The sequence below is a fragment of the Phoca vitulina genome, unplaced genomic scaffold (genome assembly GCF_004348235.1).
Source record: "Phoca vitulina isolate PV1807 unplaced genomic scaffold, GSC_HSeal_1.0 scaffold37, whole genome shotgun sequence".
Classification (NCBI taxonomy): Eukaryota; Metazoa; Chordata; class Mammalia; order Carnivora; family Phocidae; genus Phoca; species Phoca vitulina.
This window is the reverse complement of record NW_022589740.1, coordinates 2,511,032-2,525,794: the sequence shown is the minus strand read 5'-3', so window position 1 is coordinate 2,525,794 and position 14,763 is coordinate 2,511,032. Positions and strand designations below refer to the sequence as shown.

The following is a 14,763-nucleotide window of genomic DNA, read 5'->3' as shown; positions in this document are numbered from 1 at the left end:
CACGGTTCCGAGGAAGGCCGTTCTTCCTTAGCTCATCGGGTTTGGCCACCACAGTGCAATGGGCTTGTCCGTGCGTGCTTGTCTTAACATCTGTCCGTGTGTGTGTGCTCGCGTGTGCGCTTCTGCTCTCTGGATCTCTCCGCCTGATGTCCCTGTGCACCAGCTCCCATGTGCTCCCCTCCACCTGCTCTTTGGGTGTATTTCTCTCTGAGTTTGTCCATCTGTTCCCCTGAGTCTGGGTCTGCTTGCCGTGTGCGCGTGTGTTCATGCCCCTGCCCCTTTGTGAGGCTGCCGACGTCGCCCTGTGTGGAGGTGTCGGCTTGTCGGCTGGCTTCTTCCTTCCTCCGTCCCCTGTACCCCTGCAGTAGCTTCCGAGGGCTGTCATGCCCAAGGACCACAGACTAGGTGCTTCAAACCACAGAAATCTACCGTCTCCCAGGTCTGGAGGCCAGATGCCCACCGTGCGTGGACTTCCTGGGCTCGTGGCCGCATCTCTCCCTTTTCCGTCTCTGTTGTCACATGGTCTTCTCTGTGCGTCTGTGTCCAGATGTCCCTCTTCTGATAGGGACACGAGCCATTGGACGAGGACCCATCCATGTGACCTCACCTTAACGTGATTACATCTGCTGTGACCCTATTTCCGAATAAGGACACATTCACAGGTTCCAGGGATTAGGCTCCAACCCATGTGGTTGGGGCCACCATTCACCACACGACAGGACGGGCACCCTCCTCCGAACGTGCAAACACTCACACGTACTTCTTCCTCAGGGCCTCAGATTTCCTTTGCTCCTTTGTTCCCATGTCCTCTGATGCGCATCGTTGCTAACCTCGCATCCTCTTGTCCTGCCCCTGTGGCTCCTCTGCTCGTCCACCCCGGTTCTGTGCAGACCAGTAGACAGCTCAGCGGGAACGTCTGGGCGGGAGTGACCCACTGCCCCTGCCCCCGGCTGATTTATTGGCCTGTAAGTGCTTCCCCCAGAGAAAAGCAGCTTTATGTTCTCCGTGCGGCTCTCTGGGTCTCCTGCTCACCTGCCTTGCGAGGCAGGTTGTCTGTTTTATCTCCCACCAGTCAAAGCCCTGTGACCTTGTGACCCCTAGCGCATATGGCTTTCCTTATCTCCTTCCCAGACCAGTCAGTGTGGCCTGGTAAACAAGCAGCTCCTCAGACACCTAAGTAATTTGACCAAGTTGGTGAACATGTGGACGGTCAGCTGGGATTTAAAAAAAAAAAAATCATTAATCACTGATCTGACTGTGAGGCAGGATTGGCGTCCCATGGTGATGGGTTCTCCTGTTAGCTCTGCCTTCAGTGTGTTTTCATGCTTGGACTGAGCGCCGCTGTCCGGAGTTAAGGGTGAGCAGAGAGCTGGCCCGGGCAGCAGGGCCACGGAGTCCATTAGCATCGTTGTTAAAGCCACCCTGCTGTGCAGCAGGAGAAACCTTCTTGGCTAATTAAAAGGGAACACTTCTGTTCTCCCTCTAACACTGTGGGGTGCCGACTGATCCAAGTTAGCCAGGTTCTCAGTTGTCTGTGTCCTGCCCCACTTGGGCTGTTCAGTCATGTCTGGAGAAGTTTGGGGTGGCCCTAAAGGGAGCTTTGTGAGCTAGAAGAGAGCTTAGCGAAAGTTATACAAACCCCATATTTTGCACAAAAGGGAAATGAAGCCGGGAGTTTCAATGGTGCCTGTGAATAAAGCCAAGGGCCAGAGCAACACTGTGCTTCATCTTGAGAAAACTTACTTTCTGGCTTTCATTTTGGCCTCCAGAGAATTAATGATGGCTACAGTGGTGGACCAAACAAACTTGGCCACACTCCACTTAAATTACATACAGGTGCTCCACAAAAATTAGCAGAAGATGTAAATGCTTCGATGAACTTGCAGAGAGAGAGAGATGGAGAAATGCCTAGGAGCCAGGAATAGGGAGGAGGCAGAATTGTGACAGCCTTGGGCTGCCAGGCAGGATCCACCTGAGGTGGTCCCACTCTGTTAGCAGCCTTGGAGAATGTCCCCATGGTTTAGTTTATTTGAGACAAAGAGTTGTGTTCTGCAGGTATCATGAGCTTATGACATGGGCTCCCCAGCGACATAAGATGGTGTCCCCATGTGGCTTTGGGTGCATCCATGGGGTCCAGAGTAGAAGGAACACCAGTAAGTCATGGGCACCTTGGCAAAAGCTGGGGACGGGCAATGGGCTTCTGCAGATGCATCACATTCTCCAAAGCACTGATGCTGGAAGAGCCCCCAAACGTAAATGCTACACTAGAGAGAATACCCGGGATTGGGAAAATGCTGAGATCATGTGAATAAATAAATGCCATAGTGTTACTGATTTCACTTGGAATCAGAGGTATTACATTTCCTTCAATCAGGAGAAATAAGAGTTGCAACAAATATCAAATTTGCCTTTCAGAAAATGAAAGAATTTACATTTCTTGTACCCTAAATAAGGGCCTCTGAATGATCATCCCACTACAGAAACAGTTCTGCAAGGCTCAGCTATAGCAGGAGCCGTGGGTTTCAGCGTCAAACCAGAGGGAATCCGTGGGGTCCAGAGAACTGAGTGTGGTAGGTAAGCCCTTGGCAGCAAGCTAGGAGACCTAGGGACTCCAGTCCTTGCCTGAACCTTAGCTCAAGGGTGCAAGCACAGAAGCTGCTCCCATGAGAAATCAGACTTGGACCCACACCTCAGGAAACCCAGTTTACATGACGGGAATGTAGTGGGGGAATCCCAGGCCCAAGAGTTAACACGAAAATTTGGCACGGCCTGTTGCAGGAACCCAGTCCGCAAGGGGTTCCCACAGGAAAACCAGCCCTACAGTGGAAAATTACAAAGCACACTTGGAGAGGCTTGGGATGAGTGGTGAGCTAGTAAACAAGGAAGCCAGAAGGATTAAAGATAAAGGAAGAAAAGGCAGTGGTGAGTTTGAAAACCAAACAGACCTTCTAGGAATAAAAAAAATGTAGTCAGAGAAATGAGAAACTTGATGGGCAGGTCAAGGAGCAGATGGTGCACAGCTAGAAATTAAAAAGGGATAGGGAATATAAAAGCAGTGAAGCATACTGAGGAACCACACACAGGAGAAAGTTCAGCATCTATCTGGAAGGAGATTTCAGAAGAGAGATAAAGGGGAATAGAGAAACAATGAGGTATTTGTGGAGAATTTTACAGAATTGATGGAATTGGGAATGGTACTGAGGCCCATTAAGGCTACATACAAATCAGTTCACAGCTAGAGATACATGGGAATGGCAAAGGCAGAGGGTAAATATGAAAAGTAGCCTATGAGGGGAAGGTCAGTTTACCCAGAAAGGAGTAAGAACTAGCCTGACTTGCAGCAGTAAACACAGAAGCCAGAAGATGGCAGTGTAATCACCAGTCTAGAATTCCATACCTAGCTAAACTGTCACTCAAGTGTGAAAGTCATAGGTTAGCCTTAGACCAAGACTGAGGGTGTTTACAAACTCAGTCCTTTACCCAAAGAGCAAATATAATTCAGGATGAGAAGACACCTAAGTAACCTGCTCTCTAAGGGAAGCATTTATGGCCAATAAATCAGTAAGGGAAAAATGGAGAATAAAGAAGGAAATCGAGTAGAAAACAGGAAAGGAGGATTAAAATGAAATGAAGAATAAAATACAAAATGAAAACATTAAAGATGAAACTTGCCAGTTAAAAAACTCATAGTTCACCCATATAGACACATCAGTTAACATGTTAAATTATTAAATGTTGTTTGCAAGATTCATCTCTAAAATTTAATCATAAAAAATGATTTAAAAAATTAAAAATACAGGGGCACCTAGGTGGCTCAATTGTTAAGCATCTGTCTTCAGCTCAGGTCATGACCCCAGGGTCCTGAGATTGAGCCCCACATCGGGCTCCCTGCTCCATGGGAAGCCTGCTTCTCCCTCTCCCACTCCCCCTGCTTGTGTTCCCTCTCTTGCTGTCTGTCTCTGTGTCAAATAAATAAATAAAATCTTAAAAAAAATTTAAAATACAGTGTAAGACCAAAGTACCCTTGGTAGCTACCTTAATGTCAGATAAAATGTTCTTTTAGACAAAAGCCTTAAACAGTGATCTAAAGACTGAAGTTTAGGCACCCAGCAACATAGTTTCCAATACATAAACACAACTTGACAGAATTATTAATAGTCATCTGACAAATACAGAATCAGTGAACACACATGCCATTGAAAGTAATAGATAAGCATATTAAAAATTTGAAAAACTTGACAAGTTTAATCTACTGGGAATATATAAACCCCCCCACAGAGCAGTTAGAGAAACAAATTCTTTTTTTTTTTTTAAGATTTTTAAAAATGTATTCATTTGAGAGAGAGAGCAAGCACAAGCAGAGGAGCAGATAGAAAGGGAGAGGCAGGCTCCCCACTGAGCAAGGAGCCCGATGTGGGGCTCGATCCGAGGACCCCAGGATCATGACCTAAGCCAAAGGCAGATGCTTAACTGACTGAGCCACCCAAGCTCCCTGAGAAAACACATTCTTACCAATAAAATGTACAACATTTACTATAAGTATTATCTCTGTGCTATCCTGTAAAACAAATCTCTGTGGTATCAAAGAATCATCATCACCTAGACCATGTTCTGTGACAACAGTGTGGTTAAGAACACTTTCAATAACTTGTACCTAAAAGGGAAAAAGTATAATGTAAGTTACAAGATATTTGGGTCTGGCCAACCTTATGGAGATTAGATAATTTGCTAGTTGGCTAAAGAAAAAGTTGAAGGGAATTTGCACATTGAATGCATGTATTAGAAAAAGAAAATTCATTAACCGCAGAAGTTAGAAAAAGAGCAGCAGTGTAAAGATTTGAACAGACAGCTGCAGAAGGAGAGCCCAGTGGTTAGCAAACTTTCAAGACACTCAAACTCATGACAAATTCTTAAGATGCAACGTGAAACAGCACTATTTCAGGTCCATCAGATTGGCAAACATTTTTAAGCCCCTAAACACCAAATGTTGACACAGTTTTGGAGGAAACAATTTCACTGACGTTGATCGTGAGCACGCATGGTTTCAGGGACTCTTGAGACTTAGATAAACGAGAGATTTTAAGGCCCTGTGACATCACTTCTGCATCCAGGTGGATACTCTCAAGATATTCTTGTGTGTGTGCAAGATGAGACATGTATACAGGTAGTCATTAAACACTAGCAAAAATGTGGGGAATAAAATGAGGGTATAGCTTACTGCCCCTCAGTTGGAAAAAAGATAAATCATGGTTTGTTTGCACAGTGAAATATTATACAATCATTAAAATAAATGAACATCAACAAAGATAAATCCCAAGCTGATTTTTGAGTGAAAAAAAAAACTAGCAAAGATGATCTTTCAGGGAAAATTTCTAAAAATATAAAATAGTAGAAATGTGCATTGGAATGGTGCATACCAGTTCTCAGGAGAGGGAGGGAGAAATAGGGAGGTGTGGATTTTCTTTGCATCCTAGAATGTTTCATTTTTAAAAAAGTGTTCTAAGTCAAATATGGTAAAATGTTAGCATAAAATGTTGATGTGTACACTGGTATCTATTATATTTCTATTTGTATTTTTTGTATGTTTGCACCATATCAGTATTTAAAATTGTTGAGAAGAACTGTTATTGAACAAAAAAATTAAGTAAAAACATATGTGAGCCGAATGAATTTTAAAAACAAAAAGGCCACTCTGTTGCTATTTGAAGAAGATATCTGCATAGAAAATCCAAGATAGTCAGCTTAGAAACTATTATAACTAAGAAGATAGTTCAGTAAAGTGCAAGATAAAAGAAAAATATACATGGTGGACAGAATATTGGCCTTCCAAAGATGTCCAAGGAACCTCTGAACATGTCACCTTTCATGGTGCTGCAGGGACTTTGCAGATGGGATTGAGTTAATGATTTTGAGATGGGAAATGATCCTGGATGATCCAGGTGGGCCCAGTGTAATCTCAGAAGTCTTTATAAGAGGGAGGCAGGAGAGTCAGGGTCACTAGCTGGAGACATAGTGATGGAGGCAGAGGTGGAGCTGAATGCAGGGGAGTTGGGTGCCAGCAGCCAGGGCATGTGTGGCCTCCAGAAGCTGCAAATGCAAGGACAGAGACTCTCAGAGCCTCCAGAAGAACACAGCCCTGCTGTTACCTTGATGTTAGGACTTCTGACCTCCAGAACTGTAAGATAATAAATCTGTGTTGGTTTATGCTACTAAGTCTGTGTTAATTTGTTATAGCAGCAAGAGGAAATTAGTGCGATATGTAGAAATCCAGAAGTTGTCCTATAAGCCTTCTTTAAACCACTTAGATAGAAATAAAACAATTCTCTCATAGTAAGGAGAATTATAGGATGCTAGTTACTAATTATTAATTACTAATACTAAAAATACATGTGAAGGTCCCTACGAAGAAAATGACAAAGCTTTCCTGAATAGGTGAGAATGTCTGAGATAGAGATGTAGACCATGCTTTCTCCATATTGTCAAGAGGGCAGTTTTATACAAATCATCTATAAATGCAGCCTCTCTCCATCCACACCCCAATTTTTAAATCAGTTATCAGGATGATTCTAAATTGAGTCTGGATAAGAAGTAGCCATAAAATTGAGAAACATGCTTCCAAAAGTAACATTTATTATTGTTTTTTTTCTTTCTCTTTTTCTTTTTTTTTGAGAGAGTGTGCATGCATTGGGGGGAGGGGCAGAGGGAGAGAGAGTACCTTAAGCAGACTCCCCACCCAGTGTGGAGTCCTATGAAGGGCTCGATCTCACGACCCTGAGATCATGAGCTGAAATAAAGAGTCAGATGCCCAACTGACTGAGCCACCCAGGTGTCCCAACATTTGTTATTCTTCATGTCCCAACTTCTCTCAGTTATTGTAATTTAACAAATGTGACACTGCCGTAGAAACAGGCCAAGATCAGTGATGTGGGGAGCGAGGTTAGAAATGAATAGAGGCTGTTTTAGATGGGGCAGCCAAGGGATCACCCTCCATGGACACGACTTTTTGGCAGAGACTTGACCCTGGAGAAACAGCAAAGATCTGAGGACTGGGTGTTCTGGTCAACTGGACGATGAGGGACCAACTGGGTGTGTATTAGGAAGGGTAAGGGACCCCCCGCCCTTCCAGTCAGGGTGAGTGTGGGAAGAGTAGAGAAAATTTCAGAAGTATTGATATTGTGGATTTCAGCCATTCCCCATTATACATCTTCCTAATTTCTTCCCAAAGACTGAGTTTTAATCACCCATATAGGGAGGGCACTGTAAGTTTATGAAGTTACCATGTTATCTACCTATGGTTTGAAGTTCCATGTTATCTACCTATCGTTCTGGTCTCTGAGCTTCCAGTAGAGCATGAAGGAGGTCGATTCAAGACCCAGGTTGGGACATGGGTGTCATCCATGGAGATTCTGCCCTGTCCATGCCCAGCTGGACAAGGCTTTCATATGCCATTGCATCTAGACGCTCCAGGGATTGGTGCTGGGGGTATAGGCACATTCTTTCCAGTCCTGATGTTCTCCTCCAGTGATCCTTCATCTTGGGGCTGTTTCTGGCCTGCTCTAAGTTTGTTCTTGGATGAAACTAGTGTTGTTGTTGTTGTTGTTGTTGTTGTTGTTTTGTCCTCAGCAATTTAAAGCAGATGTTCCTGGCCCTGGCTACACACTTAGAGCTTTTGACAAATGCCATTGCTCAGACCCCTCCTGGGTCTTTGTTGCCGTGGGGGTGCAGGTGGTCTTTTTTATAAGCTCCCAGGTGGCTCCACTGTGAAGACAGAGGTGAGGTCTGCTGGTTTAGATGGGGTAGGATCAAGAAAAGTTAGTAAGAACTCCACGTGGGGACTAGATCACTGTGCTAGATTCTCCTTTGTTTTCTGCAAGTGGAGGAGGGTACGGCTTCACGGGTGAGTGTTCATCTGTTGAGAGTGAAGGTGATCTGGGAAAATTAGACACCTCAGGCTCAGAAGAAATAGTGGAGGCCTTATTCCAGGATCTGAGCTAAGCTGAGGGAGGTTTTCAGTACTCAGGGAAGGATGCTTTCAACAGAGTGGCCCCTCTCCCCACCTGATACTTCCATCAGCCCCACCCCACCCTCCACTTTTACCTGGTTTGTCTGCCTGCTCTCACCTTGCTCATGAACATGTCCCTCATCCCTCTTCAGGGGCATATTCTGACCCAGGACTATACTTGTAATGTTGTGCAACCATCCGCAAGCTCTGGTTCCAAACATTTTCAGCCCCCCAAAGAGAGACCCCATGCCCACCAAGAGTCCCTCCCTAATTTCCCCTCCCCCAGCCTCTGGCAACCATTAGTCTGCTTTCTGTTTCTATAGATTGACCAGTTCTGGATATTTCATATAAACAGGTAGAGCCAAGAATGCTTTAATGATTAAATCAATGGTGTAAGGTGCTTGATTCCAGCACACGTGCATTGCTTCAGGCCATGGTAGCTAGGACTACGAAAACATCTAACAGAAATACTGGCGCTGTCTCTGAATTAAGCCTAGTTCTGAGTCTGGTAGATGGTTTCACAGTATCCTCCTGGTGGGGTTAGTACCAAGCTCTTCGTGTCCATGCAGAGGGCAGAGGAGGCAGGAGAACAGGGAACATGGAAAGACAGTCTAACGCTTACCAGTTTGTCAATCAAGGGTGTAGGAGAAGCCGTTGACAGGTATGATGAAGAAGAATTCCATGTTTCCATATACATTCGATGTAAAAAAGATGTTCTGGAGAAGAAACAGATCCTGGGTCTGTTTGCAGTAATTGGGCAATAATTACTGGCTGGCTTCTCCTCAGGTCTCCTCGGCTGTACAAAAGGAACGGTCCCCTTAACTTTCTTCTCTGACTTCTAACCTCCCTTCTCTGACTTCTAACCTCCCTTCTCCCTTCTCCCTTTCTAGATAAATGTTTCCATGTTGAAGAGGCTCCTCCTCTGTCTTTCAGGATATTTAGCCAACTGGTGGAGCTGTCCCAAGTTGATGTATGCAGATGTCCTCAAAGTGGAGGGGGACGGTGGCCGAGCTACTGTCAAGCCCGTCCCGCAAAGGGAGGAGATGAGAGAGTCAGTGACCACAATGTCCTGGCCCCCAGAACCCCCAGGCCTGCCCCTTCTAGATGTTTGCTGGTCAGCTCGGAGACACAGACCCGCATGTTCAGCCTTTACACGAAGCTGTTGCCTGTGTCTGCAGGAAGCTATGGTTTGTCACGTGTCTTTGAGGAACTGTCATCAGTGTGGCGATGAGAATTCTAATTCAGCTTAGGCCAAGAAGAGATCGTTGTACTTTTAATGTGCCATTTGCTATTTTACATTACAATTTGTTGACTCTTTTATTTGTCCCACTATGCATTCGTGTTATGCAAACCTTGATGAAGCATTTGAATACTAAGCAACTTGAAAGTGCTTCCTATGAAACCCTCTGATTAAGTTGGGCTCTGGCCAGAGCACAGTGAAATGGTGAGTGTACCATCATCTGTGACTGAGATTATGTCAAAGTAACCACTTCAAACTCTCAAATCAGATTGGATTTTGTGTTCAAAGACTCAGGGTCTAGGGTGGGAGCTGTAGGAACCAGGTCTTCCCAAGTCAAGTTTGTGCAATTGAGTTCATGAAGAATGTACATCCAGAACATCACCCTACTTGGTTCCAGAAGGATGTCATCGACATGTCCCTCACATTACAGCTTTGTGTCATCCACGAGAATTCTCTTCCAGAAGTCAATTCAGTGCACTGAGAAAAGGGTTGGCTAGGAGAGAATCAGGGTAGAATCTAATGATGTGGGTAATAATGCTTAGTGCTAATTAATGACCTCTCTCAGACAGCCATCTGGCCACTCTCCCTTGTCAGGAAAAACCATCCCTCCCTCTTAAAATCCACAGCCTCCCATCCCCTCTGCTGTCTCCGGTCACCCAACATCTAGGGGCCATCCCCCAGCCTGTAAAACGTACCTCAAGGGTCCACTAGAAACCCTGTAGTTTTCCATTTAGTGAAGGCCGTAATAACAGATACGTGCCATCTTTCAACTTCATTTTTTTATAAAAGGGTAGGAACCTACCAGAAATCAAGCCAAAAGATTCAGAACATGAATATAATTTATGGTCATTTTCAGATTGCTCTATTATCTTAGTTTTGTCTGAAGTGAGTCCATCTCCTCATGGTTGATTGTCTTATCTGTCTAGCCTTAGGTTTTGTGTGTGTGTTATGGAATTTTAGCATGCATGTTTATCTTAACAGCGTAATCTCCCAGCTCTTGACCTACACCACACATGTACACACACACATGCATCTCACACACACACATCACACTACACACCACAAATACACCACATCACACCCACATCTCATGCACCACATACACACCACACACACATATCAGAGATGCACAGCACACACATACACACACATAAACCACACACATACGTATAGTCCTCACACACACCATACCACGAATACACACACCACATCACCCCCACATACCACACACCACACACATACATACCACACACAAACACACCCCTCTCCTCTGCCATCTGTTTCACTTCCTCTTGTTCCCCATGGCCTATGTCACCAGCGGAGAGTCCCCATCCCTGGTTGGACTGAGCCCCACACTCCAGCCCCCCAGGCTCTGTATTCTGGGTCCTTCCAGGCCCTGCTCGCCCCCAGCTTGGAGCCCTGCACAGCTTTTTCCTGCTCTTGCCCCACGTGCAGCAGGACAGAGCCTTCAGCAGCCCTCAGCCTTGACATCCTTGTTCTCTCCAGCCCAGGGATTAGCTCATTTTTGAGGATGTGTCTGTTTTGCGATGAAGTTTTCCTTCTTGAGGCTTGTACTCGGTGGTGCGGCAGGAGGGAGGATGGCCTTTCTGAGCGTGAATCACATCATGAATCAGTGAGATTAGATGAGATCTAGTGCTTGCAAAGAGAAACACAGTTGATCCTCACTTTGGGGTTCCATATTTTCGAGCTCCCTACTGTCTAAAGTATACCTGTAACCCCCAAATCGGGACTCACTGTGCCATTGTGTGGTCATTCACAGACCTGCCCCGAGCCGTGAAAATTTAGAATTGCCCGATGCACATGTTGCTCGCTGAGGCCCAGCAAGATGACACCTGCCTACCTGTTCCAGCTCATACTGTAAACAAGTGTCCTTTCTGTGGTCTATATAGTCCTAGGTTTTTTGCTTTTTTTTTTTTTTTTGCCTTTTGTTGGTGACTTCGCTGTTTTAAATCCTCCCAGTGATGGTGCTGAAGTGCGGTCTGGCGTTCCTAAGCACCAGAACACTGTGATGTGTCTTACGGAGAAAACACGCGTTAGATAAGCTTCCTTCAGGCGTGCGTTAACAGCAGTGCTGGCCGTGAGCTCAATGTCAGTGAATCAGCAATATATATTAATAAATTAATTAAACAGAAACACACGTAAAATGAGGTTATGCCATGATTGATGAAAATACTGGGACCAGAGGCCCAAAGGAACCTAACTCCATATTTCCCCGGGAGCAGTGGTTTGCTAATTCAGTGTTCTCAGAACATTCTAGAACTTCAGTACCGCCAGTGACGGGAAAGGACTGTATTTACGTGAGAGAACGTGGAAGCCCTCCCCAGAGCAGGTCACAGGAGACGCGCCGGGCAGCCCCTTCTTCCAGCCTGCACTCAGCTTTGTTCTGTGACCGCTCTCCTCTGCAGGCTACTTTCTGAACTTTCTGGAGCCAGTGAACAACATCACCATAGTCCAAGGCCAGACGGCCATTCTGCACTGCAAGGTGGCCGGAAACCCCACCCCCACGGTGCGGTGGCTGAAGAACGACGCCCCCGTGGTGCAGGAGCCCCGGCGCGTCATCATCCGCAAGACGGAGTACGGTTCCCGGCTGCGAATCCAAGATCTGGACACGACGGACACCGGCTACTACCAGTGCGTGGCCACCAACGGCGTGAAGACCATCACCGCCACTGGCGTCCTGTTCGTGCGGCTCGGTGAGTCGGGGCCGCCCGGGCGTGCGGGTAGCACATGGCAACGCTCCCGGCCCCGGAACAGGAGATCAGTGTGTGCTTTGAAAGTGAGCACGCACAAGGCCGCAGGAAGGAAACCACTAAAACCATTCCCCGAGGCCTCTCGCGTGGTGCACGAGCTCCCAGCTTAACCTGATCCCCATTTACTAGTCATAAAAGAAAATAGGCACACATGGAGTGGTCTGGAAACCTGGAGTGCAGAAAATAACCCCAGACGCAAAGGTGAGCTTCGAGGCGGAGGGGGACGGTCGCGTGGCAGGAGGTGGCCCCCTGGAGAGGCCGGCCGCGCTGAGGGAGACAGGCAGTTGCTGGGCACAGAGGCCTGGGCCCCGCTGGGACCAAGGGCCGGAGCAGGGCGCGGTGACGGCCCCCCACGCGCGCGCTCGGCACAGGTGGCCACGGGGAGCCACGCGTCCGCTCTCATCCCAGTGGCGAGATGGTCCCCGCGCTGCCCCAGCCCCGCCACACAGGCTCCAGACCGTTCGGGCCCAGCTGGGAAATAGATCTTGTGAATCAAGGTTAGATGAGGAGAGAGCAAGAAAAATACCTCCAAACGTTTCTGCATAAACAGAGAGTGCGCCCCTTCCACATTTCGTGGTTTTCGCCATCCCTGGCGTATGATCTCAGGCAACAGCAGAGCCTGGCCGGAGGGCGGCTCCCCACAAATGAGCACACTGGGCTGAGGCCGCCTTTACCATCGGGGGCATTGGAAAAAAGTTTGATTCTAAATTGTGAAGTATTAATAACCTGTCTCTTTTTTTCCTTTTTAGGTCCAACACACAGCCCAAATCATAACTTTCAGTAAGTATCTGTTTTCCTCAAACCATTTTCTCATTCCCCGAGGGTTTCCGTTATGGAAGAATCCAGGATTGAAATCCAGCAATGACATGTCTTTGCCGAATTTGCTGGACGTTGACTGGACTTCACACAAGGATGGCAACATGCTTGCTCTCGGCTTGGGACGCCGCGGGAGTTTCCATGGCTTCGCGTCAGGGAGAAATGTCATGAGGGTAGTGGTTGCTAGTTCCTTTCGGTGATCGTGACCTCACAAGGCAGCTGGAAGGGGTCTGGACGCACAGGCCAGGCTGCAGGGGACACCAGGGTCCTGGAAACAGGGAGGCGCTTCTCACCGAAATCCCAGCACCACCCACAACCGCACCACCAGCCGCCAGTCTGACGGGTGTGGCCACGGAGCCTCAGGGTGTCCTCCAGTGTAGGCGGGTGCCACACCCCCCTTCAGAGGTGAGGACACTGAGGCTCCGAGCCTGGCTCGTGCATCTTCATCAAGCCGTGGCTGGGTCCTGGCTGTGAACCCAGGTGTCTTTTCCCCGTTACCTCATCTCTCCATGTACCCGTCCATTTGGGGAGATTCTCCTCTGGACCCTATACGTTCTGTCATCCTATGCCCGAGAACCACTCTCTTTGGGCTTGTGTTTGAGGTTAGCAGGGGCTCCTGGGCTCCCCATTTCTTGTCCAGACAGATCAGAGAGCCATTGCTTCACCTCCAAATGTGGTGAACGGTGACACATGCTACGTGTTGGTGAGCGTTTGCTCTTCTGTGGCCCCCCAGATCTCGTCAGCACTGGCCACTGGGGTGGGTGTGTGGACGGGGGCCCAGAAGCATACACTGGGCACCATTTGCAGAAGGTAGATTCTTGAGAACATCCTATGCTGAGCGGTATTGTCTAAGCATTTGTCCTTAACAGTCGTTTGTGCGTAGAACGAGGCCGGAAGACATTGTATCAAGACCACAGCTAGGAAGCTTTGGAAAAGGTGTCCATGATTTCAAAAGGTGACCTATTTTATTTTTTCATACTTAGACATCTTACGTATATAAATATTATATAATATAGATGTGCAATATTGAAAAACAGGTAAATATAATTTATGTGTAGTAGAATGTAATTTATTAAATATGTAAATATCAACTCTATTTGCATATTTAAATTTTATATAAAAACTCAGCAATATTTTTGCATTTGTTTTCTTCTGGTTTTTAATTAAGGATTCAGTCAACACATTCCCGTCTATCATTTGGGCCGTTCTGGTAAAGTGAAACTTTCCGCATCCCGTCCCCGAGGCCTGTGCCCTGGGACTGCCTCCACGGTCTGGTGGGAGTGCTGGGGCAGGACCTCTCTCCGAGTCTAACACGTGTGTGTACGTGGAGAGATAGCCCGTCCCACTACCGTTCACTTTCTTACCCAAAGATTTTATACTTGACAAGTCTGATGAGCGGGGTGTCTGCATATTTTAAATTCCCCTGATTGTCTTTCTCCCTGTCTCTGTGCACAGTGATGAGAATTTCCCTTGTCCCACGTCCTCCCTGGCCACCCTGTGTGTGTCCCGAGATGGGTGTTCGTTTCTCTAGGGGAGATTCGGAAGAATAGACTTGCAGAGGCAAGGGATGCACCTTTTTAAAAAAAATTTTTTTATTGTTATGTTAATCACCATACATTACATCATTAGTTTTTGATGTAGTGTTCCATGATTCATTGTTTGTGCATAACGCCCAGTGCTCCATGCAGAACGTGCCTTCTTTAATACCCATCACCAGGCTAAGCCATCCTCCCACCTCCCTCCCCTCTAGAACCCTGTTTGTAGAGTCCATCGTCTCTCATGGTTCGTCTCTCCCTCCGATTTCCCCCCCTTCATTCTTCCCCTCCTGCTATCTTCTTCTTTTTCTTTTTCTTAACATATATTGCATTATTTGTTTCAGAGGTACAGATCTGTGATTCAACAGTCTTGCACAATTCACAGCGCTTACCAGAGCA

At 46.8% G+C, this 14,763-nt stretch overlaps 1 protein-coding gene across 2 annotated transcripts in view; it reads left to right on the top strand.

Annotated features, from left to right (window-relative positions):
* Positions 1-14,763, top strand: part of ROR2 (receptor tyrosine kinase like orphan receptor 2) — a 193,176-nt gene that overhangs the window by 151,053 nt on the left and 27,360 nt on the right. For both annotated transcript variants that reach the window (XM_032427538.1, XM_032427537.1), the window contains exons 3-4: positions 11,669-11,956; positions 12,763-12,793. In XM_032427538.1, the coding sequence (XP_032283429.1) occupies positions 11,669-11,956; positions 12,763-12,793 (319 nt within the window). The remainder of the gene's footprint in view (positions 1-11,668; positions 11,957-12,762; positions 12,794-14,763) is intronic.